The 26,410-nt window shown below is 36.4% G+C and overlaps 1 protein-coding gene across 1 annotated transcript in view; it reads right to left on the bottom strand.

Moving 5' to 3' along the window:
* Positions 1-26,410, bottom strand: part of TBCK (TBC1 domain containing kinase) — a 95,700-nt gene that overhangs the window by 49,964 nt on the left and 19,326 nt on the right. Inside the window, exons 4-17 of the mRNA XM_070948108.1 lie at positions 21,190-21,304; positions 19,078-19,151; positions 16,597-16,738; positions 15,893-15,953; positions 13,867-13,928; positions 12,249-12,310; positions 10,682-10,830; positions 8,373-8,511; positions 7,467-7,566; positions 6,764-6,813; positions 5,615-5,744; positions 5,258-5,356; positions 4,084-4,146; positions 400-526 (exon numbers count right to left, since the gene is read on the bottom strand). Of these exons, the coding sequence (XP_070804209.1) occupies positions 400-526; positions 4,084-4,146; positions 5,258-5,356; positions 5,615-5,744; positions 6,764-6,813; positions 7,467-7,566; positions 8,373-8,511; positions 10,682-10,830; positions 12,249-12,310; positions 13,867-13,928; positions 15,893-15,953; positions 16,597-16,738; positions 19,078-19,151; positions 21,190-21,304 (1,373 nt within the window). The remainder of the gene's footprint in view (positions 1-399; positions 527-4,083; positions 4,147-5,257; positions 5,357-5,614; positions 5,745-6,763; positions 6,814-7,466; positions 7,567-8,372; positions 8,512-10,681; positions 10,831-12,248; positions 12,311-13,866; positions 13,929-15,892; positions 15,954-16,596; positions 16,739-19,077; positions 19,152-21,189; positions 21,305-26,410) is intronic.

Here is a 26,410-nt window from a genome sequence, read left to right as displayed (position 1 = left end):
ACACACACACACACACACACACTGCTCAAAAAAATAAAGGGAACACAAGCAGAAGACATCCGAGATCTGAATGAATGAAATAGCCTTATTAAATACTTTGTTCTTTACATACAGTAGTTTATACACTGCTCAAACAACTAAAGGGAACACAAAACTACTGTATGTAACAAACAAAGTATTTAATAAGGCTATTTCATTCATTCAGATCTCGGATGTCCTCTGCTTGTGTTCCCTTTATTTTTTTGAGCAGTGTATAAAGAGCTGATAGAATGAACTAAGAGTAATTACCACATCATTTGTATGTTTTAGTGTATTTACTAGGCAAAATGTATAAGGAAAAAATTATTAAAAACTTGAAAAAAAGGATATTTGCTAGCCACAAGAGCCAGCTGGACTAACCTTGCCAGTATACAAGATCAGGATGAGAAACTACCCAGGCTTTCAAAACCCGCCTAAATTTTGCATGGCCTTCTGGCGATGACAGCAGTTCATCATACTGATGACAGCGAGGAATGTCAACTTCAATCTACAATGTAAGCAATGAAGAAGAAGCATAGGACAAGCCACAAAAGGAGACTAGGTACCAAATCTGTCTGAATTTCTACAGTTCCAATTGGTGAGAAAGAAGGTTTATTCTAGGCTCCAAACATCAGGCCTGGGAACATTTGGAAATGCATTTTCTAATCAGTATAAATTCTTTGAATAGAAAGACAAGATAGGAAAATATAAAGAGAGACAATGTAAAGACTCACTAGATGCTAACTGAATGCCACAATTTCATAGTTTACCTTGCAACAATGCTCAACTTCCCATCAAGATCAATTTGTCTTTCTAATCCTCATTGAAATGGACTTACCAAGGACCTAAAAATGCTGTCCCAAACTCTCCATAAACTTGAAATATAATTACTAGGACTTTTCCCTTGCCCCCAATTGTAGATTGAACTGAAACAAGAGCTTCTGAAGTAATAAAATCCTATTATATGCACTTGAGAGAAGATCAAAAGGCAGAGTTCTGTCATAGGAGAAATATGGGAGTTTATTTGCCCTTCATGCGTAATATTCAATTTCAAGAAGATTAAAGTCATTACTATGGGGAAAGAAAGGCAGAATGAAACCAAGTTTTTTTTTTTCTTTATGATCTTACACATGGGGATGCAGATGGGGATAAACTAGAAATAGGTATAATTTCATGGCCATCACCACCATTAGTTTTATTACAGTCTTTCAACTAAAAAGCTCAAGAATAAAACTTTGTAAATAGATAATGCATTGCAGGCATAAAGAAATATAAGTTATCCATAACTTTAACAAAAATCTGTTCTTATTAATTCTATTCCTATAGGCTACAGCAGATCTTCAATAGCTAAATATTTAAAAAGTTACTGAATAAATGAAACAACTCCAATGATATGTCTATATGTGATACTGTATTATAGAATTGGCTCTTACACAAAACTCTATAAGACATGTCAACCTTCTGATTGTTTAAGAGGCGATTATGGGTGCTTCTCATTTGACACATTTTACACACAAGCTTCATTGATTACCACTATGTCTTTTGATTCAGTTCAAGGTGTTGGTAGTTACAGTCATGGCCGTAAATGTTGGCACCCCTGAAATTTTTCCAGAAAATGAAGTATTTCTCACAGAAAAGTATTGCAGTAACACATGTTTTGCTATACACATGTTTATTCCCTTTGTGTGTATTGGAACAAAACCAAAAAAGGGAGGAAAAAAAGCAAATTGGACATAACGTCACACAAAACTCCAAAAATGGGCTGGACAAAATCATTGGCACCCTTTTCTTAATATTTGGTTGCACACCCTTTGGAATAAATAACTGAAATCAGTCGCTTCCGATAACCATCAATAAGCTTCTTGCACCTCTCACCCGGAATTTTGGACCACTCTTCCTTTGCAAACTGCTCCAGGTCTCTCTTATTGGAAGGGCGCCTCATCTCAACAGCAATTTTAAGATCTCTCCACAGGTGTTCAATGAGATTGAGATCTGGACTCATTGCTGGCCACTTCAGAACTCTCCAGCGCTTTGTTGCTATCCATTTCTGGGTGCTTTTTGACATATGTTTGGGGTCATTGTCCTGCTGGAAGACCCAAGATCTCCGACGTAAACCCAGCTTTCTGACACTGGGCTCTACAGTGCGACCCAAAATCCGTTGGTAATCCTCAGATGTCATGATGCCTTGCACACATTCGAGGCACCCAGTGCCAGAGGCAGCAAAACAACCCCAAAACATCAGTGAACCTCCACCATATTTCACTGTAGGTACTGTGTTCTTTTCTTTGTAGGCCTCATTCCGTTTGCGGTAAACAGTAGAATGATGTACTTTACCAAAAAGCTCTATCTTGGTCCCATCTGTCCACAAGACGTTTGCCCAGAAGGATTTTGGCTTACTCAATACATGTTGGCAAACTGTAGTCTTGCTTTTTTATGTCTCTGTGTCAGCAGTGGGTTCCTCCTGGGTCTCCTGCCATAGCGTTTCATTTCATTTAAATGTCGACGGATAGTTCGCGCTGACACTGATGCTCCCTGAGCCTGCAGGACAGCTTGAATTGCTTTGGAACTTGTTTGGGGCTGCTTATCCACCATCCGGACTATCCTGCGTTGGCACCTTTCATCAATTTTTCTCTTCCGTCCACGCCCAGGGAGATTAGCTACAGTGCCATGAGTTGCAAACTTCTTGATAATGTTGCCCACTGTGGGCAAATCTAGATCTCTGGAGATGGACTTGTAACCTTGAGATTGGTGATATTTTTCCACAATTTTGGTTCTCAAGTCCTCAGACAGTTCTCTTCTCCTCTTTCTGTTGTCCATGCTTAGTGTGGCAGACACAGACATACAATGCAAAGACTAAGTGAACTTCTCTCCTTTTTATCTGCTTTCAGGTGTGAGTTTTATATTGCCCACACCTGTTACTTGCCCCAGGTGAGTTTAAAGGAGCATCACATGCTTGAAACAAACTTATTTATCCACAATTTTGAAAGGGTGCCAATGATTTTGTCTAGCCCATTTTTGGAGTTTTGTGTGACATTATGTCCAATTTGCTTTTTTTCTCCCTTTTTTGGTTTTGTTCCAATACACACAAAGGGAATAAACATGTGTATAGCAAAACATGTGTTACTGCAATACTTTTCTGTGAGAAATACTTCATTTTCTGGAAAAATTTCAGGGATGCCAACATTTACGGCCGTGACTGTATCTACAAAGTTGTTCATGGCTTGAGACCAGGTTACTTTTAGTATTATCTTTCCATATTTATATCTCAGTCCTCTTAGATTTGACAGGACAAGTATTCTCCAGGTCCTGGTCATCAGGGAGTATCATCTGGCAGGATCCAGGAAGGGTTTCTTTTCAGTTTTGGCAACTCTCTGGAATATTTTCTGGAACAATATTCCACCTAGAGACTAGACTTGTCCTGACTCTGCTAACTTTTCATAAATCCTTGACGATTTGGTGTTGTTATGGAGTCTTGGGTGGGTGGTTTAGCCTATATATTGGTTTATTGTTGTGTTAGCTGTCCTTTTTTTCATTTTGGCTGCTGTGTAAGTTATTTATTAGTTATCGGTGGCTATATTAATTTGGAAGGAAGGAAGAAAGAAAGAAAGAAAGAGAAGGGAGGGAGAGAGGACTGGTTAGAGTACAAATGAATGGGTCATGCCACATAGTCCAAACTGTACCCAAGTTTTCATTCTAAATATCTTAAACAGAGTAATAATAGTTCCATTGTGACGGAATTTCTACAGTAGCAATGCTATTTTATTAATAAATAGTATTAAGTAGTATTTGGAAATAATTCAATGTGTCAGGCACAAAAAATCAGAAAGCAAGACGGTTCAAATAACACTTTCTACAAGAATCTGAACTACTAACGGTCAAAATAAATTGGCAGTAGATAAAAGAGTCAAGGGAATTCGAATGGACTGGACTTACATCTCTTGTGGGAGCGAAAAGACTTGAGACTGATGATGACTTGAGACTTGACTCCTCCCTTGGCTCGGTCTGGTCATCTCCTACACAATGATTCCAAAGACTTATGAGACTTAAAAGTAACAAAAATCTTACCTGTCTGTCTGTAGGAATAGGAGTGTCCTTATCAATAGAATCATATTTTGCTTGAATATCTCCCTAAAATGAATACACTGTGTTTTAGTGTAACACTGTCAAACATCAGAAACATCTCAGAAACAACCGACAGCCTATGAAAACTACATAGCATCGCTATAGCACACAGACCTACCAGAGCTCTCCAGAACATCTTAATTAAACAACAAAAAAAACTTGTAGTAGTTCAAGAAGAAAAACAGGAGTCATCTACAACATACATTGTAAAGACTACTGAATAGCCACTATATAGGACAAACAGAGAGAAGGTTAATAATGTGCATCCATCAGCACAACTAGCAGGATTGTTCCTTAATTTCAAAATACATGGACCGAGTTAGCATAGTTTTCAACTGACAAACTATGTGCGACCTAGATCAAGATAAATTTAAAAATGCTAGGAAATTCCTAAAAGCTGGGCACTCAACATAAATCAGCCACCCACAGGCACACAGATATAAACAATATTTACACATCATTCAAAATAGACAATTAAAAATGCTAAAAAAAAAAGACCAGAACACTTCCACTCTATCAATCAACACCCATATAAAACGGTATTATCACCAAATAAATACAGTAGCAATATCCTAATCAAGGAATTATCAACTGAGACAAACAATCAAGCAGTAAACAACCGTCTACTCAAAGAAATACCAAGGAGAAAACAATTTGCCACCAACACTGACAGGGCAAGCTATTGTGACAGGGCAAGCAAACCTTTCTCTGAAGGTTTTACCTAGTCAATAAATGAAGATATTACCTAGTCAGTAAATGAAATGTCTGCAAGTAAAGCACCAAGCTCAGAGAGCACCAAGAAATCCACTGAAAGTGTTAGTTAAGACTCTACTAAGAATTTTATTCATCCAGAGCTCAGATAGTACCTCAAAGAAGAGATGATAATTAGGAGTGCGAAACTATAAATGTAGTTTAGATAAAAATTCGAAATGTCAGCTACTATCCCTACCTATGTTGTATCATTGCTACAGTCTCAGGCCAAAACTGCAGATTCTGTTTTTTCATGAATATTTTGTAGCCAGTTGTGATTTTATGTGCACAGGCTAATTTCCAATGTTTTGTGGAAGGTAGGGTTGGCATATTGCATAGACAAGAGTAACAATTCTCTTACTCTTACCTCTACTCCAAGTAACGCTGCCCAGGTTAAACCTCTAATTAGAGGTGGAATGTCAACTCTGGCTTCTTTCCAAATTTGATTTTTTTTAAAAGGATAGGCCTAGAAATAACATATTGATCTGGTGTTAGTGATACTTCTATACTTTTAATTTCATCAAGGGAAATTAAATAAATAAAACCAAAATTATGATAGCATTTGAAGTTCTTTCCAAATTTGATTTTTTTTAAAAGGATAGGCCTAGAAATAACATATTGATCTGGTGTTAGTGATACTTCTATACTTTTAATTTCATCAAGGGAAATTAAATAAATAAAACCAAAATTATGATAGCATTTGAAGTTTTACTAAACTACACACCTTCAGTAGTCTGTCAAACAGGACAATCCTGTTTAGCTGATATTCAGTATCCCGCTCTCGAATAATAAGAGGAAGTTTGGCAGCAGCGCATAATTCATTGTTACTATTTGAATGGGGTATATTTGACTGGCTGAAAAAAACCCAGAGAAAATAGTTCTTAAAGTATTATCTCTAGACTTAAACAGTAGAAGTAATCATAAAATAAACTAGGAAATGAAATAATTGAAATCATCACCTTGTGTGGAAAACAAATCCAATTTTCTTTTTAATATAAAAAGAAAATTTAGAAGTTTATAAAGTTTATACAAAATACCTTTGTATAAGAATATAATACAAATACTTTGAACTATGTAATGTTAGGAAACATAATACAACTACTATTAATCACTGCTCATGGCTGACCTACGGGGATCAATAGATGTATTAATAAACTTTCAGAATTTCAATCTCTTCTAATCAGATTCATGTGAGCCAGAAGCAGTAATGAATCAAGCTCTACTATAAAATATTTTACTGCTTCACAGGTCTGATTCTGGGAACAGTATTAAGATACTTCTAGATTTCATATAGTGACGCTGTGACTCAGTGGCTAAAACACTGAGCTTGTCCATCAGAAGGTCGGCAGTTCAGCGGTTCGAATCCCTAGTGCTAACGGAGTAAGCCCCCTTCTGCCAACCTAGTAGTTTGAAAGCACATTAAAAAATGCAAGTAGAAAAATAGGGACCATCTTTGGTGGGAAGGCAACAGCACTCTGTGCACCTTCGGTGTTTAGTCATGCCGGCCACATGACCACAGAGATGTCTTCTGACAGCACTGGCTCTTCGGCTTAGAAACGGAGATGAGCACCGCCCCTAGAGCCGGAAATGACTAGCATGCATGTGCGGGGGAACCGTTACCGTTACCTTTAGATTTCATATGAGTGTATGTGTGTGTGTATTAATGTGTATGTGTATGCGTATTAATTAACAAATTAATCTACACTGATTGCAGTAGATTTACTTTAAACAACTCTGGAACCACTAAAGACTATTACACATCTTATTAATTTTATCTCTAAACTATTTTCCTTCCAAAGGTCAACCAGTCTATTTCCTGGGAATCTGACAGATTCCTAACCTCTCAAACAGAAAATTTATTTTATATACTTACTCATCTTCAAGCAATGGATAAAATGTTTCTCCATCAACATCTTTCAATCTCTATAAAAATAATATAAATTTTCAGTTAGAAAAATATCCATTTAACATAACCAACGATTAACAAAACAATGCGTTATTATTTATTTATTAAATTTATTTGCTGCCTGTTTTGTTTTGAAACTACTCTTTTAATACAGTAGTTTGATCTTGGTTTAAAAGGAGGCTTGGATTGTTTGTGGCAAGCACAGCCAGCATGTTTATGCAATCTAGGTGGTTGAAGACGACTCCAGAATCTTTCTCAAAATTCTGGAGCTCATGCAAGAATTAGTGCAGCAGATTTATTCCATGATACTATCTGTGACAAAGGAAGGAGACTTGAATGGGAAGAAGAACTTGTATTTTGAAAAGATATAAATGTAGAAGGCAGGCTGGTTAGTTTGATGTTGTTTATGAATAGTAGAAGGTTGAGGGTTGGGTTGGAGAGTAACACTTTTAGAAGGACTAGAATTTCAGCAGGCCTTCCATGCACTCCCTAAATATGCTGTGGGTAAATATAGATAAGATCTCAGGACTAGAAAGGAATGCAATGCAAAGATGAGTGTTGTTGTGTAAGGCAAAGACCGTTCTGGTAATAATGGTTAAAGAGCTCAATCAAACATATTTGAAATATATAAACAATCCATATTCTATTTCAAGGAATCACAATATCTTACATTCCTGAGCTGACCCAATGACAGTGTCACAGTTATATCATTCAAAAGGAAACTTCTGTCACGCCCTTGTCCAAAGCTCTCCCCATCTTCTAACAAAAAACTAGGAGTAAAAAAAAGAAAAGAAAAACAAATTTCAACAAAACAACAAGCAGTAGCTTATGTAGGTTTTTTCTCCCCCTCCATTTTCAATAAAATTATACTTTCATTATATTTGAAAGACTTGGTCAGTCTGCAGTTTCGTATATTTAGGGACATAATCGTACTCTGTTTCTGCTTGTGAGTTAACATAATTTACACATAAAAATAGTACATTTGAGAAGTTCAGACGCTAATCAAAATAAGTGCAGTTAATTCTGCAAATGCAAAAAACCGAATCAGTGAAAAAGTAATTCCGACATGCAAGCCATTTTAAAGTGAAAAACTCTGGCTTTCACATCATGTGAAATCAGCTTTTGCTTTTTACCTGTCATCAAATAGATAGGCAGGTATTTCGATTTCAAGTTGTTACCTATCTGCAGGCATCTATATTTTAATTTTAAGCAAATTGTTTAGCTGCATGATATTAAACAGGCAGCTAAGTCATTGACTAGGATGGGCAGCTACAGAAATAGATACAATTAATACAATTAAATATTTGGCTGACAAATATTTTAACTGAATCTCTCTCTCTCTGTGTGTGTGTGTGTGTGTGTGTGCAGAGAGCACCTCTGAAGACCTTTCTACAAATTCCCATTCATTTTGAAGGAAATAAAAATTGCAAATATAGTGAATAATGCGACTAGACCTTCAGACTACTGGCCTTTTTCCTACTTAGAAGCCAGTTTCATTTTATCATTTCTATATTTGTTTCTTGCTTTTATTCCCAAAAGCAGAGTGCTCTCCCTCCCTTCCGCTAGTATATCTTACATAGGAAGTGTACAGATGGGAGGCTTGGAATGGATGATATCCTTGCTGACAAGTTCTTTCTCCAAGTCACCACCAGCCAAGCACCAGAGATAATACACTTCATCAATTGTCCTTTCTGCTAGGTAATCAGAACTTTCCTCTATTAATAGAATTCAACAAAGACATCTGTTAAAGACAATTACTGTATCAATTGTCCAGCAACTTTCTTTTCCCTATGTTCAAAAACATGTATCTTATATTCCCCCCAACCCCCGAAAGCCAAATGAAAAGTTTGCAGATAAAATCTTCCCTTGCGTTATCAAATAAAAATAATATTTTATCTACAAAGCAGTAGGAAAAATTTATAACAAAAGGAAACCAGCTGGACAATCTATTGGCTGCTCTCTGGGAAGAATGTTACCGTTTCCATAACAATGTATTAGCAATTCAATAAATACAAGAGACAGGACTCTGTTAAATACTTCATTTGTTCATAAAATGGATTTTTATTGTAAGTCTCATGTTATATAAGACAATAATATAATAGAATGCAGGATGAGTATTAAATTAATCCAAAACTTTTATGTCTGTTCCATAAACTATACTAAGAATAGTATTTATATCACCCTCTTCTCCAAGCCAGTGTCTTCATAAAAATTCAACTTAAACCATCATTATCTTGAATCTAATGGCTAATGCCCCTGATAGATGGGGGCAGTAAAAACTATAGATTCCTGTGGAGGATACCTCCCTAGATACAATGGTTAAACATGTGTGCACTACAAAATATTTTCTACTGAATGCATCTGAAAATCTATTAAAAAAAAAAACTTACCAAACAGAATAATGTAATTAACGATTAATTCATCCAAAGTAGCACTATTTTAAAAATCACAACTCTTTCAGGTTTCATTTCCCTATCTAGTATTTATTTAATTGAAAAGGCTGGGGACTGTATAGCCTGGGATTTCAGACCACATAACTAGGAATGAAAACATTCATGTGAGCATCTGAAATCTGCAAATTATCAGGATACAAAGGAGTTATTAGCTATAAATACTGTGTTTCCCCAAAAATAAGACCCTGTCTTATATTTTTTTGAACTCAGAAATAAGTGCTTGGCCTTATTTTCGGGGAGGTCTTATTTTGGGGCGCGTGGAGCAAGATGGGGCTCCTCCTGCCGTCTTACCTGATTTTCAGCTCTGCGTTTAAATATTTTCAGGGTGGGCTTATTTTCAGGGGGAGGCTTATTTTAGCACATGCATTCAAAAGCCTGATTGGGCTTATTATCAGGGGATGTCTTATTTTCAGGGAAACAGGGTAGTTATAGGTCAAAGAACTTTAAAATTAAAATGTTATCCTTAGGTTTCAGGAGAAAAAGGACAATACTAATAAACATGGATAAAAATATTATTCTATCCTGACTTTATTATTTTTACAAATAACTAAAAGTGGCAAACTTATCCAATACACTTTCCTCATAGACTTAAGACTTATAATAACATTGTCACTTTGAATGTACACTAATTGGCATACATTAAAAATTTCATTGCATACAGTTGTCAAAGGGTCTCCACCTCTAATATACACTACATAAACATGACAAAATAAACAAACAAATACATACATACATACATACATACATACATACATACACACACACACACACAAAATTATACATATATCCACATATATTATATGACATAGAAAAACAACACAGTCTAGTTTGGATGTATACATGTACATGGAGACCCGGTGGCCTAGAGGTGGAGCTCTTGCCTCACAATCAGGAGGTTGTGAGTTCGATCCTAGGTAGAAGCAGATGTAAGTTCTCCTGCTTGGGCAGGGGGTTGGACTAGATGGCCTGCAAGGTCCCTTCTAACTCTGTTAATCTGTTAAATGGTGAGAGAAACGAATCTTGAGAGTTTACCAGATAGATGGCATAAGGAACAAAGCTGTTACAGAATCTGGCAATCCTGCTAGAAATACTTCGAAACCTCCTCCCAGATGGGAGCAACAGAAACAGATCGTGAAATGGGTGTGTGGGGTCTCTAACACATAGCGCTTATCAGCAGTATCCTGAATAACAGGAAGTGAGCTTCCTATAATCTTCTCGGCTGTCCTTACCACTCTCTGTAGGGACTTTCTATCTGAGGCACTGCAGTCACTTTCCCTACAACAGCAACCCTGTGAGATGAGTTGGACTGAGAGGGAGTGACTGGCCTAAGATCACTCAGCTGTCTTTCATGGCTAAGGTGAGACTCACTATCTCCTACTTTCTAGTCTGGTAACACTGATATTAGGGAAATAGCTGGGATCTGTTGTCTTACCTTGAAATAGCTGATTAATATCTTCAGGAAGAGATAAATTAGCACATCTTAGATTAGGTGAGAAAAAACTGACAGGTTTATGGAAGGTTGGATATAAAGATGAGATTTCACTGAACACTGAATCATTCAATAGTTTTCCAGGAGTAGGCCTGATACAATAAAAAAGGAAGTGAGGGCAAAAGTATAACAAAAATCCAAACAATGCATACTATATATACATTCATTCATATAGTCCTATGCACTTTTCCTCAGATATAATATATATAAATTTATTTTTCATAAACTGCATTTTCTATTTTCACTGCATGTATTTTAATTAGCAATGAAAGCAAATCCCCCAGCATTTATATTTTGCAAACTCATATAACTCATACCCAGTTGCTAAGCATCTGAATTTTGATCACATAACCACGAGGAAACTGCAACGCTCATTAGTGTGAAAAATAGTCATAAGTCACTTTTTTCAGTGCTGTTGTAACTCTGAATCATCACTAAATGAACTGTTGTAAGTTGAGGACTACCTGTATAGTTGATTATGTTATCCATGCAGAAAAAGAAAAACCAAATCGCAAAGACAGAATAACAATTTTGCATGAACGCACGGAAACTCAACACAGCGAAAGATGAAATGAATTGACTACACACTGATATTTCAGGCATTATTAATTTGAGATGGACAGGGCCTGGACACACTGTTTATTACCGAGGACATGAAACACAAAGAAGATGTCAGCGTTCCAAGAAATGCACCCATAGAAAGCAGAACTCTGAGGCAGGCAAATTTCTCAAAGAACAATTTATTGGATACATCGTATTGGCACAACTGGTGAAAGCCGACTCTGAAAGTTCCTGCTGCTTTCATTTAATTAAAAAGTAAAAGTTTCCCCTTTCCCCCAAGTTACTGGTCACACTGTCCAATCAAGGTGCTGGCTGGTTGCCTGGTTACTTCATTCCTCCCTTGGCTAGCCACCTATCAGAATGTCCTTGGTTCCCACAGGAAAATTTTCTTGTTTTGGCCACAAAACCCCATCTAGCTATTTCTCCCGTCCCTGCCCCTTCTTCTGCTTTGTGGCAACCCTGAAGCTTCCAAGATGGCCTCAGCCAGGTTCACTTCAAGGTTGACAGAAGGAGTAGCACTGTTTGCATTGTTGGGAAAAGTATAGTAAGAACACTTCTTGAATATAATACAGTCAAAGATCAAAGAATATAAATTAGCAATAAAGGAAACTATTTGTAGCTCAGGGTTGAAATGGGGTTCCTTGCTGCTCTCTGAACTTAGTTGTTCTTCTTTCTTGGTTGTTTTTTTGTTTTAAAAAATTCAACAAGTCATAGTTGTTTGATATCTATTATTTGCTTTTTGGTCTACCCAAGTCTGAATCTGCTTCATTTGTATCATAGTCCAAGTATGGACAAAAACGCTGCTAAACATAATGGACATACAGTTTTCAAAGTAGACCTAGATATCTACAGTTTTCATTTTATAAAATACAGAGCAATAAATTGTATACGTAACACTTGTAGTTTTGTTTATTTTCAGTCTAGTTAATGTATTTGTAAGATCACTTACCGTTTGGAAGGGAGGAATGTAAGACACTTCTGAAGTAGAGCTAAAATATTGTCAGGAACTTCCTAGTGCGTAAAATATAAATTTCAATTTAGTTAACTCATTTATTTATATTAAATCAATACAGATGGTTTATATGGTTTAACCAAACATGGTTAAATGGACATCTACAATAGCCATAAACATCCACAGTAAATATAAATAAATTAAAACCAATAACTAATCCAAGTTGCAAAATCAGGAGAAATTGTAATTGCCATGATGAAAAATACATACCGTATTTTTTGGTGTATAAGACGCTCCCGACTATAAGACATACCCACCTTTTTTGAAGAGGAAAACAAGAAAAAAAAAATTGCCTCTGCCTCTCCCTCCCAGCAATTTGCCTCCTTGCAGCAAACAGTAAACAGCCTGTTTCATTTTCATTTTCAGCACAGTCTAATTAGCACAAGAAAAAAAAAATCTGCCTCTGCCTCCCAGCAATTTGCTTACTTGCAGCAAACAGCCTGTTTCAGCTGCAGCACAGCCTGATTAGCACAAACAGCTGATTGTCAGTTGGATCAGCCTCCTGAAGATCAGCTGTTTCAGGCTGCAGGAATTGACATAGCCTATTGCCGCCTCCATGCCCCATTTTCTGGGGGGCCAGTGGGTGGGCAGAGCTACATTTGGTGTATAAGACATACCCAAATTTTTACCCTTTTGGGGGGGAAAAGTGCATCTTATACTCCGAAAAATACGGTAAATAATAGATTAAAAACTTAATAAATCAAGATCAACAAATGAACCAATATGACTAATTAAAAGTTAAATAAATTAAGGGTGGCAAATATTCAACTAAATGCTTTTTGAAAAGGTTCATGTTCAGTCACATTCAGATGGAGATGGAACAAATCTTAATTTTAAAGAGACAGTTTCAACAAGCCTGGAGCAACATCTGAGAAATATGCCTCTGGACTACATTCAAGTAGGGTATATCTGCATGTTATATACAAAGACTAAGCTAAACATGCCAAAATATAGGCACTTTCTTTCAAAATGAATTAAAGATAAGTATTCTTCTGATTTACAATCAAGAACAGGGGTATAAATTATACCTGCTACACTTTAGGACTGAACAAAATCAACTAAGTATACTGCAACAGATTTTCAATCAATCTTTATTACGGTCACGATCTATTACCCAGCAAAAAATTTTTTTATTACATGCCAATTCAGAAAAAGCAGAAACAGTTCAATATAGCAGATAGGAATGAATATCCGGTAACTGTGGATATTCAGAGAGTAATCATTCAGAGATGCCTTTTTTTAAGGGCATTGTTATTAAATCTTTTTGGTTTCATTTCATTTCATTTTCATTTATTCGAATTTCTATACCGCCCTTCTCCTTTCGGACTCAGGGCGGTGAACAGCCAGATAAAAAACATCTATACAAACATCACAGTTAAAAAAATAAAGTTAAAATAATTTATAAATTTGGCCCATAATTTAAAACTTGTCAATTAAAATAAATATTAAAATTTTTAAAACTAACCCTAAAATCAGGACAGACCGGTTTATGCTTCAAAAAAATTCCACTATGAATGATAATTAATCATTGTGGGTGTAAGTAAGAAATACTGACCTCCAGAATGTCCAAGCATCCATGTTCCTCAGCTATTACTGTTACGATATCATCAACACATCCTGTATGTGAGAATGAATTATTAATAATTCTCCAGAAAACAGCAAATATTTTTCATGTTTTTCAAGATTTATTACCACAGCATGAAATCTTGAACCTAAAAGCTTCTTCTTACATTCATAGAAAGAGTTTTTTTCCTCTTTTACGTGTGTGCACACAATGTTTCTCTTCTATCTGGTCTCTCAAAAGCAAAACACCCATCCAGAAATGTGTGGAATTGAGATGCACAAAGTGGATAATCCAGCAAATAAAGGGACGAGTAGGCATTTTTCCTAGATCTTCTTCCGATTTCTATATTTGATGATGAAGGGCATTATTCAAAACTCTATGTGGGCATACTTACCAAACTGGTTCTCTTGTATACAAAAAAAAAAAAAATAACATTATTGCAATTATTCTATAGTAGCTCTCATGTATACAAAGAAATATTATTATTGCAATTATTCTACACTAATCAAAAAGATACAACCCAGTATTTTTTTAAAGTGTCCTCATTTTATATCTCGAGAACAATTTCACAATATTCTCTCTTAGAAAATGTCCATCTCTATGGAGAAAGTTGATGTCCTGGATGCCAACAATTCACGTAATAAATTCCATTCTAGTATCTGAGATCAAACTTATTTGAGCACCTTAAGCACAACAATGAAAATCAACTTGTGCTTTTGTTTGTATAATACACCAGGAATAGACAACTTTTTCAATTTGTCGGCAAATTCATAACTTTTGAGAGAATGTCATGGGTTTTCAAACAACATGGTAGTACAGTGGTAGTACAGTGGTCTAAGGCACCCTGTTATTAAGCTGGTTATTAAGACCAGCTGCCTGCAATTACTGCAGGTTCGAATCTCGCCAAGGCTCAATGGAAGACTCAGCCTTCCATCCTTTCTAAGGTAGGTAAATTTGAGGACCCAGTTGTGGGGGCAATAAGCTGACTTTGTATAAATATACAAAAGGATGAAGGCTATTGCTGAGCACATTGTAAGCCGCCCTGAGTCTCTGGAGAAGGGCGGCATATAAATCAAATTTAAAAAAAAAACCATGACTGTTTTATGAAGTCTTCCGTACTTATAAGATGACTTTGGGGCATAACCAATAGCCAATATCAGTAAAAGGCATTTAACAAAAGGCAAATTGATAACATTATTTTCTATTACTTCCTCTTTGCCCATGGTATACTCTTTGCCATGTTTATTTTTATATATTTTTTTCAGGGTAAGTTAGCACACTTCCAAACAAAGCATTGGGCAGCTGCTGCTCATTATTTTTACTTTTTGTCTAGTTTCATTCTTGAAAATAAAGATGCTAGAAGTTGATATTTTGCTCTGAAGCACAACAGCTTCCCACATCTTTTTTTAAAATTAAAATTCCGGGGTGAGAAGAAATCTGGGTAAAGTTGCTTATATCAGTATTAAATATACAATATATAAAAATATGTTCCATAATATGGATGGTCTGATAAGCCTAAAAATTGTAGGGTGGCTCCTCTTTGTTCAAAACAGTGCAAAAATAAATCAGTTGTAGCAAAGAAAAGATTAATAAATATTGCATCTGGTAAGGCCACACCTATTTCATTTTAGTTATATCTTTACAGATATGAAATGTAGCTATTATATACAGGCCCAGTGTTTGCAAAAGGGATGCCACATCAACCACAGTCTAGAAATAAAGTTACAACACATAAAAGAATAATGAAGGCATAGGTTGATATATTAATTGAAACTATTTTGTAGGTAGTCAACACTTATTCCACTCCAGGACCAGTGAAAGTTGTATCACTGCCCTAATAACCTGCAGTTAAGAGCAATGATACTCTGCTGCATTTATGGGTAGAGCTGACTGAAAGCATTTCCAATTTTCAGATACACTAAAAAATACCACATTCCAGAGCTTGAATAATGACTTGGTACTCATTTGGGATTTTATGAGGCCTTCAATGATCTACAGTAATTTGTACATTACTCACCAAGATTAAGCATCAGTTTTAGTCTCTCAGCTATATCCAAACTCTGAAACAGCTTTCTGCCCTAAAGCCAACAATAAAGGGGGTGATTAATGAAGCATTATTATGAACCGCATAGCCATTGTGTGTACTTAAATCATGTATTAACTGAGACATCTGTGAGGATAATTATTTTTTTTTAAAAGACCTCAGTAAAAAATGTGCATAGGCCTAAAAGATTTGTATGCCTATCTCAAGGTTATGCTGAATTTCCTCTGGAGCAGTGGTGGGCTGCCCCCAGTTCGGACCGGTTCGCAAGAACCAATAGTAAAACTGGCGAGAGGCTCCGTCCACTGACCCGGATGTTGTCAGGAAGCTTCTGCGCATGTGCAGAATCGCGAGCGCATGGTCCTGTTGCGAACCGGTAGTAAAGGTAAGTAGAACCCACCTCTGCTCTGGACTATACCATAGGAGAAGGGAAAGGGCAGTACAACAATTGCAGTATTTTCTGGACATTAATTTTTGTCTTAAAATAAATGACTCAAAGAAAGTTCATAGAACAAAAATATACCAAGCATGGTTTTCAAATATCTTGAAAAAAGAGAGAGCATTTCTGAAGCTGTGGCTGCTCAGGTGTCCTCACTAATGCTTAATGGTTTTGAAAGTTCTGATGAAGTTGAAAGCTGTGGTCCAACTATGGTTCCCCTCAAAAGCATAAAAACACATACCATACAAAGTTCAAATAATATAATACCAAGAGACCACACATCTGATTTAGGACCAGAAGGCAAGGACTTTTCACTCTGTATGTAATCACTGCATTTAATAATTCCTTGTGCAATTACTTCAGGGGCCAGATATGATGGGTACCTAAAAATGAATATCAATTTATTAAAATAATGTTTTAAAAAACAAAATAGCAAGACGATGCTGAGACAAATTATTCCTGGTCAAACACAGATATTACCTTGAAAAGAAACATTATTTATGTACCGTATGGAGATTGATTTTTATGATTTCTTAGTCCCACAACACTTTTTACCCTGTTTTCTCCAAAATAAGACATCCCCTGATAATAAGCCCAATTGGGCTTTTGAGCGCATGGCAATAAGGCCAAGCGCTTATTTCAGGCTTCAAAAAAAATATATATAAGACAGGGTCTTATTTTCGGGGAAACACGGTATTTATTAAATCAGACAATAGGATAAGTTAATTTATTTTCAAATCATGCTTCAAACTTTGTTAAAGTTTGTTTAAAAAAATATTATTCAGGAGCAGGTGATGACAAACAAACTTCAAAACTCATTTGCCAATGCCTATATTTTTCTTTAAGGAACAGTCATAATGACAGAAGAACTTTTTTTTTAAAAAAATATTCTGTCATTAAAGTCAATTTGTAGGTCCAATAGGTTTTACAGGTAAGCTCTGGAAATTGAGAATTGACTTGGTACTTAAAGTCAAAGCATGCTTTTAAAGGTCTAAAATGCACTACTGAGTCCACTCTAAAGGACAACAAATAAGCCTTTTTTCCCAAACTACTCATTGTTTTCAGAGTGTTCCTTCTATTACACAATTTCCTAAGTGGCTATTTTCTCCTTTTTTATCATTGTTAACATGATTTCATTAATGCAACAATGTATGTGTATGTCAGGGACTGTCTGTCTGTCTGTCTGCTTGTCTCACTCTCGTTGATGGCCCCATCAGAAACTGGTTTGGAGAAGAAAGATGAGCCAGAACAACTGGGCTATCAGATAGGGGTGACCCAATCCCCAGGAGTATCCAGAGAACCCTGGATACTCAACGTGTAGTCCTCAATGAAACTGCATCTATATGGAGGGAAGTATGCAATGGAGAACCCCAAGGCTCTGTTTTAGGCCCATTACTCTTCAACATTTTCATCAATGACTAGGATGAGGGGATGGAAAGGGAACTCATCAAATTTGCAGATGACACCAAACTGGCAGGAATAGCCAACACTCCAGAAGATAGGCTTAAGATACAAAAGGATCTTGACAGACTTGAACATTGGGCGCTATCTAACAAAATGAAATTCAATGGTGAAAAAAGTAAGGTTCTACATTTAGGCAAGAAAACCAAAATGCACAGATACGGTATATATGGTACTTGGCTCAATAGTAGTAACTGTGAGAGGGATCTTGGAGTTCTAGTGGACAACCATTTAAATATGAGCCAGCAGTGTGCAGCACCTGCCAAAAAAGCCAACACAGTTCTAGGCTGCATAAACAGAGGTTAGAATCAAGATCACGTGAAGTGTTAATACCACTTTATAATGCTTTGGTAAGGCCACACTTGGAATACTGCCTTCAGTTTTGGTCGCCACGATGTAAAAAAGATGTGGAGACTCTAAAAAGAGTGTAGAGAAGAGCAACAAAGATGATTAGGGGCCTGGAGGCTAAAACATATGAAGAACGGTTGCAGGAACTGGGTATGTCTAGTTTAATGAAAAGAAGGACTAGGGGAGACATGATAGCAATGTTCCAATATCTCACGGGTTGCCACAAAGAAGAGGGAGTCAAACTATTCTCCAATGGGTGGAAACCAATCAAGGAGAGAAGCCACTTAGAACTAAGGAGAAATTTCCTGACAGTTAGAACAATTAATCAGTGGAAAAACTTGCCTCCAGAAGCTGTAAATGCTCTGACACTGAAAATTTTAAAGATGTTGGATAACCATTTGTCTGGTGGTGTAGGATTTCCTGCCTAAGCAGGGGGTTGGACTAGAAGACTCCAAGGTCTCTCTCAACTCCGTTATTCCATTCCATTCCATTCCATTCCATTCCATTCCATTCCATTCCATTCCATTCCATTCCATTCCATTCCATTCCATTCCATTCTAACCCGGGAGGTAAGGAAGACAGTCATGGGTCTGTCTGGCATCAAGAGGAGAGTCAACTGGATTGTCAACCTCTTGCACTAACAGAAGCAGGGAGAAATTGGCTGCTGATTTTTAGCCTCGATCAACGGCAACAGACTGTCTCCAATGAGGAACAGCTGCTGTAAGAATCATAGAAAGTGACATTTCTATGTTTTAATGAGAAATGCCTTTACTAGGTGATTTTATTCTATGCATACACAGTATTTCTTGAATATTGGAAGAGCAGTAAATGTCAATCTTAGTTAAATGACCTAGAAAATTACTCTTATATTGTTCATATATGATTTATGGTTATTTTAAAACTATCAACTTACCCTATAGGAAATTCAACATCTGCACCATAAGCGGTCATATGATAAAGGCCAAATTTTGACAATTTAATATGCCCCTGTTAAAAGAAAATAAACCATTTAACTACTCAACAAAGTTTCTGTGTCTTGTACATTAGAAATAAACATCAAGACAAATCTTTGAGGTTCCAATTCCTATGGACAAAATTTGAAAAAAGACTTCCCAGTGATTTAAAATTATCTTCTTTTGTAAAAAGAAACACTTCTTGAGCATGTCTGTTCTTAAACAGGCACACGAAACATTTGTTTTTTTAACAATCCACGTATCAAAATGCACCAAAACGTTTTATTTATTATTTATTTATTTATTTATTTATTTATTTATTTATTTATTTATTTATTGGTTCGATTTATATGCCGCCCTTCTCCGGAGACTCAGGGTGGCTTACAATGCGTTAAGCAATAGCCTTCATACTTTTGTATATACCTGCTTAGTAGGGCTTTTGGCCCCTCCTAAGTGGTGTTCTTTTTTTTTTTATACAAAGTCAGCTTATTATCCCCACAATCTGGGTCCTCATTTTACCTACTTTGGAAGGATGGAAGGCTGAATCAACCTTAAGCCTGGTGAGATTTGAACTCGCAGTAATTGCAGGCAGCTGGCAGCTAAGTGCTATTTAACAGCACTTTAGTCTGCTGCGCCACCAAGGCTCTTGTGTTTCGCCCTTATTTGTACACTTTGGCTTGTTTCAAACATACCATGTTTAGTCAGAGTTTGTGACCTTCACTAAGTAAGAAATTGTGATTAATCAAAACTGAAGATAACATTTCTGAACTTATCACTTGAGGATAGAAAAATATTATTTATGTCCAAACAGATCTGTTATTGCTTGAGTGAATGAACAATTGTTTGTTTCATATTCCAGCATAGGGCACACATACAACTTTTATACTACCAAGGAGCCTTGGTAGTACAGTGGTTTAATGCAGCCTGTTATTAACACAGCTGCCTGCAATTTCTGCAGGTTCGATTCTTACCAGGCTCAAGGTTGACTCAGCCTTCCATCCTTTCTAAGGTAGGTGAAATGAGGACCCAGTTTGTGGGGGCAATAAGCTGACATTGTATAAATATACAAAAGTATGAAGGCTATTGCTTAACGCCTTGTAAGCCGCCCTGAGTCTCCGGAGAAGGGCGGCATATAAATCAAATAAAAAAAAAATACTCCTGATATATGAGAAAACAAATTATCCCAAGGAAGTCTTTATTATATAGATTAGGAGTGGATCGTTTTTATGGAAACACACTATTTCAGTAGAAATTGAAGACATCTTTATTGGGGCTATGCAAATTTATTGGAAAGGAAAGAAAATGGGAGGAGAGTCCTTTTAATCTGCCTATTTCCCATGCATGATTTTCACTCGAACACTCATTTTGTCTTTCTCTCTTTTTCCTCCAAATCCATCTATACACATACACACATATGCTCAAACACATGCATTCAGCCACTTAATTTCACTTCCACAGATCTGCCATTCAGCTTTCCTTCCATGCTGAATGGCTGGGAACAGGTATCATTTTCTGCCAGTCCTGAAAATACAGGTAGTCCTCAATTTACAATAATTCATTTAGTGACCGTTCAAAATTACAATGGCATTGAAAAAAGTGACTTATGACTGCTTTCACAGTTATAACCTTTGCAGCATCCCCATGGTCATGTGATAAAAATTCAGAGACTTGACATTGATACTGATTCATATTTATGACCGTTGTGTGTCCCAAGGTCAAGTAATCATTTTTTGCAACCTTCTCATAAGCAAAGTAAAAGGGGAAGCTAGGTTCATTTAACAACCGGGTTGTTACTAACTCATCAACTGCAGCGATTCACTTAACAGCTATGGCAAGAAAAAATCGTAAAATGGGACAAAACTCACTTAACAAATGTGTTACTGAACAACAGAAAATTTGGACTCAATTGTGGTCATAAATTGAGGACTACCTGTAAAGGAGCAAATGGGGTGGTGGTGGTGGCGGTGGTGGTGGTGAAATTAGAATTGCTCACATAACTGCTTCAGACTTTTCCTCAGGCATCTAACCTCCATGTATAATACATAATAGAAGACTAATAGCCAAAGACTCACCTCTCCATCCATGAGGATATTATTAGGTGAGAGAGCTCGGTGGACTATTCCATGCTCATTGAGATACTGCAAGCCTTGTAGCACTTCAAAGGCAATGCATAACGTTTTGAAAGGACTGCAATGAAAAATTGCCAGGTTAGAATTCTTCTGAGGCAGCACAATATTGTTGGCTGATGTTTTCATACCACTTTCTCATACCACATAGACTGGGACAGTGATGGTGAACCTTTTTGGCACTGAGTACCCAAACCAGAACGTGTGTGCTTGTGCGCGTGCCGGAGCGCCAGAAACCCAAAAACCAGCTGGCTGGCACGAGCATGCCTGTTTTTTGGCTGTTTTGGGGGTCGTTTTCAAGCCGTTTTTTGGGCTGAAAACGACCCAAAAAATGGCTGAAAACAGCCCGAAAAATAGCTTGAAAATGGCCCTGAAAATGGCCTGTTTTGGGGCCATTTTTCAGTGCTCCAGCACTCATGAAGACCAGCTGGCCAGAATGCATGGCCGTGCCGGAAACCAGAAGAGCAACTGGCGATGGCGCACAGGGAGGGCTGTGTGTGCCACCTCTGGCACGCGTACCGTAGGTTCGCCATCACGGGACTGGGAGATTAAGAGTGATACTCATCTCATACTGGGAAGATTGCTGTAAATTGCTTTCATCATGCTCTGGGCTTTGATATTGTAATCTTTTATTGTTATATTTAATACACTGTGAGTTAATTTGAGGAGGTATCTGACAACCAAAAGGCTTTTTATTAAGGAAATAGATAAAAGGAAGAATTAAGTTGGCATTGTGATGGGTGACTAAACTGGATCTCAGATTTCTTTCTGGCTTGAAGACCTCATTGTAACCCAGAGTGACATCAATAGCACAATTTTATTTCCTCAAATCAAAATTCAAGCTGAGTTCAGTGATTTACTCCAATGTAAGCATTGTCAAAACTTATATAATACAAGCAACTACATTTCACACAAAAAATGATGTCTACCTTCTTAAAATAGATGGTTAATGGTCCCATAGAGCATGGGGCATGCTTCTCCAAACCCATTTAATTCATATTACAAGAAACAAGAATAATACTTTACATGTTAGTTTTAGCTGTCAGGCTGACCAGGTAATACAAAAAGCATTTCATCCTCCCCTCCATAACAATCAACCTAGGTGTGTCAAAGTCTGATCAGAAGGATGATATGACCTGATCAAACATTGGCAGAGAATGCCCAGCAAAAAGGTAGAAATTTTATATGCTGGGGCATATAAATTCGCACATGTACTATATTCCCTGTGTTGTCAGGTGAGGTCCTTTCTAAGTCTGTAGTGAGACCATTATTATACACTTGAGATACTTTATTTGATCCCCAGATTTATGAAACGTGTAAATGGGAAATTGTACCCCACTGAGACACTAGAGGGCCTCCTTTGCATATATATTGTCCACAAAAGATACTATGAAAGGCCTAAACCAAGGCATTTCAGGAGTCAATATAGGCTTAATTCCAAACTCCCCACTGCTTAAATTACAAACAAGACATTAACTGTTTAAGTAAAAGTTGTAATGGATTAACTCAGGATTTCATTATGAGCCAATAAAGGCATTATTAATGTTCCCCTGGATCTGCCAAGTCTTCTATGGGCGTCTAGATCTACCTTATTCTAGAATATGTGCAGGTTGTGGGAAGAAATCATCATTTTTAAGGCTGTTTTGCACATGAGACAAGAACTCTATCAATAATTACTGAGAGGAACATAGGGAATGACATAAGCAGACAAGACGACTCTAAAGTTTCTTTTTTAAAAAGTGCATCTGTTTGTTTGCCTAAGATCCAAAGCTTAAAACAACTCTAATTAGATGCAGAGATGTTGCAGAGTTTACAAGTTTAAAATCACACTACTTGAGTAATGAACTGTCCCACATACATCACTGGGCAATTGCTGGATACAAAGACTCAAAAAATAAATCTTTTTAATTATCAGCCCTAAATCTCATTTTGCACAAATACACTGAAGGTTTTCGCTCGTTCCTATTTCAAAAATATAGATTTAGTTCTATGAAAAATCAGTTCTACGTATTAAATTCAGTTAGTGGTTAGCAAACAAAATATGAAAAGACAAAATTTCTCCCCCAATTCTATAGCAGAAAGTTAATTTATTTTCCTTTTCCCCAATAAGAAATTTCAATAATGTGGAAAAATAGTAGTTGCCTGATTTAAAAAATTAAGATTAATATGCTAAATAAATTCCTACTTCTTGCCATTTAAAATTCATGTGGATTTCTGAGCCTCACATCCTAATTATCTGTAGCAAGAACATAAAGACAAAAAAGAAGCAAAAATTATATTACATGCAGTTATATTATTTATCCATCAGACTCAATACTTTAATGCTTCATGTCAAAGAGCCTGAGTGGCGCAGCAGACTAATGCTACTGTTAAAAGGTAGTATTTAGCTTCCAGCTGCCTGCAATTACTGCAAGTTCAATTCTCACCAGGCTCAAGGTTGACTCAGCCTTCCATCCTTTCTAAGGTAGATAAAATGAGGACCCGGTTTGTGGGGGCAATAAGCTGACTTTGTATAAAATATACAAAAGTATGAAGACTATTGCTTAACACTTTGTAAGCCGCCCTGAATCTCCGGAGAAGGGCGGCATATAAATCAAAATTTTAAAAAAAATTAAAAAAAGGTTTTTTCTCAGATTTGATTGGAATATTCTCTTTGTAAAGCATCTATTCATTATATTTGCCCTTCAGGTTATTTCCTTTGAGACTAAGAATTTGCAAAACAAACCGAACAGAAAATCTAAGAAATTAAAGGCACAACGTAAGAAAGCACAACTAAAAACTTGATCGATCCTTTATGGAATTGACAAACACTCAGTTTGCCATTTAATATTCAAGGTTTAATTCTCCCAGTCCCACCCTGTGATGGAAGTGTAGAGGGCATTTTGAGGGCAGGGAAAAAAAAATTAAGTAGATTTTGGACACTGAATTAGCAACAGACAATTCTCTACATTTAGGCATAACTTTTACTTATTTCCTACCCCACTTTAATCTTTCAGAATAAAAAAATTGTATGACTCCAATTTTAAGTATATGTGTTTAAACAAAATTAACTGAAATGAACAGCCAATACAAAGAAGCAGAACACTCTGTTCCCACAGGGAGAATAATTCATGCTTTTAAAACATGATCTCAAATGACTTAGGTAGGAGCAGAGGTAATAATACCTCATTCACTGAAGGAAATGGTAGTAAAGAAAAACAAAACTAGCTGTAAAGGAAAGCAAAAATTTCTAATATTAAATTTCTAATATTAAAAATTCATATTTTTAATATTAGATCAATATCATCAATGAATATTTCACCAGCATTGCACAAATGTTGTGTGCAATGGGTGTTGACTTCTTGAATCCCTACGGTAATTCACAGTGAGCCTGTTTACTGGATTATTAACTGGATTATTAATACAAAATTGTGATGGTGAGAACATCGTAAATGTAAACATTTACGTAAACATCATAAATACCTGCTTCTTACTAACTTTAAACTTTCATTGTAGAATATAGATGTATTTAATTCCTACAATCCAAAATCGATCAGGAATCTAGAATATGCAAAAATGCCAAAGAACGGATATTTTGTACTGAAATCTAGATTTGGATCTGTCAGTTAGTTCAGAATACAAAGAGACTTTTCTATATTCATATTCATATTTTTAATTTATTTTGTCCTCTTTTCTCCTTGTGCATTGCAGGGTTTTGTAATTATGTGTTCCTGTACTAGCAATTACTTGAAGTAAACAAGCAATTATATTAATCAATAATAACTTGTCCATCTCGCTTTTGTTGTACTTGTTTGCCTGGATTTTAAACAGATGTCTCTCCAGTACTTCTTGAAGAAAGGGATCATTGAACCAGTGACATTTCATAGACCGGGAAAACACTTTTTTGTTTTTCTTTCTGATTACAACCCTTTGAATTCCAAGAATCCTTTAAAAACTTTTTCCAAGCAGAAATGAAGACCTGCTCGACAACAAAAATTACTCTCTAGAAAGTGCTTCCAGATACTTAAAATACTTGGAATTGAATCATTTTGAGTTTGGAATTGAGTTTCTTTGTGCTTTTTCAGCTGCAATTATTTTTAAAATAGCAATCCATTCATACTATCAGCTTTGTTTCAATGTATTTTCCCCCTATAGAATTCCTAACAGGAAATTTCTAATTCATCATCGTTTTTTCTTTTCTTAGAACTATATTTAATGTTGCATAAAATGACCCTGCTCTAACTTAAAATTGCACAAAACACCAAATTTGTCTGAGGGTGTCCTGGACTGCTTCTCGTACTTTATCCTTTAAAGTGAGGCCAAATGTATTACATCAATTTAATAACATTTAAAGCCATGGATTAATGAAAAAGTGCTGATACAGCAGACTGATAAAGTTATACTCTCAGTTTCAACACAACACTATTATAACATGAGAAAAAAAGTGAGTATAAAGCCTACCTAACCTTTTGGAACAAACACAATATGATATGAACAAGAAAAATAGGTGTTGAGTAGGACGATCTAAGGTAGGACAGTGGTTAAATATTTTGTTTTTCATTACTAGCCAACCTAGTTCAAGAGAGACATTAACAACCATATAAGCTGCCTAGTTTCCTAACACTGCTGGGTTACAACTCCCATTATTCAGCAAGTAGCGTATGGGACTATATAAGGCCAAGCAACATCAATATCCTCTTTTTTGTCTTTTGCAACATCATAATTACACAATGTCTCAGTAGTCAGTAGAGGTTGGACTGGGTAGAATGGGAGGAGAGCATTTATTTTACCCAATTCCTTGTGTATAAGTGCCCATAAGACCAGACAACCGTCAGTTCACAGAGGCAGTGAATACATACCATTAGAAACTAAGAACACTGAGTTGTAACAGTGTATTGCAGCAGGTGAAAGGTTTTTCCAAAGAAGCCTATAAATCCAACTGAAAGAACGCCCACCTCAAATTTAAGACAACCTCCCACCCCTAGAGGTGGAATGGTCCTAGAAGGAACGCAGTGGCTCAGTGGCTAAGAAGCTGAGCTTGTTGATCGAAAAGTCAGAAGTTCAGGAGTTGAGCACCACCTCTTAGAGTCAGGGACGATTAGCACATATGTGCGAGGGGAACCTTTTCCTATACCTTACCCACCCCTATGAAAGAATAACATTAAAATAAAACACACAGAATAAATGA

The sequence above is a fragment of the Pituophis catenifer genome, unplaced genomic scaffold, assembly GCF_029215685.1.
Source record: "Pituophis catenifer annectens isolate HBS135680 unplaced genomic scaffold, rPitCat1.0.hap2 SCAF_8, whole genome shotgun sequence".
NCBI classification, from domain to species: Eukaryota; Metazoa; Chordata; class Lepidosauria; order Squamata; family Colubridae; genus Pituophis; species Pituophis catenifer.
Note: the sequence above shows the minus strand (reverse complement) of the source record. Positions and strands in the feature narration are given on the sequence as shown.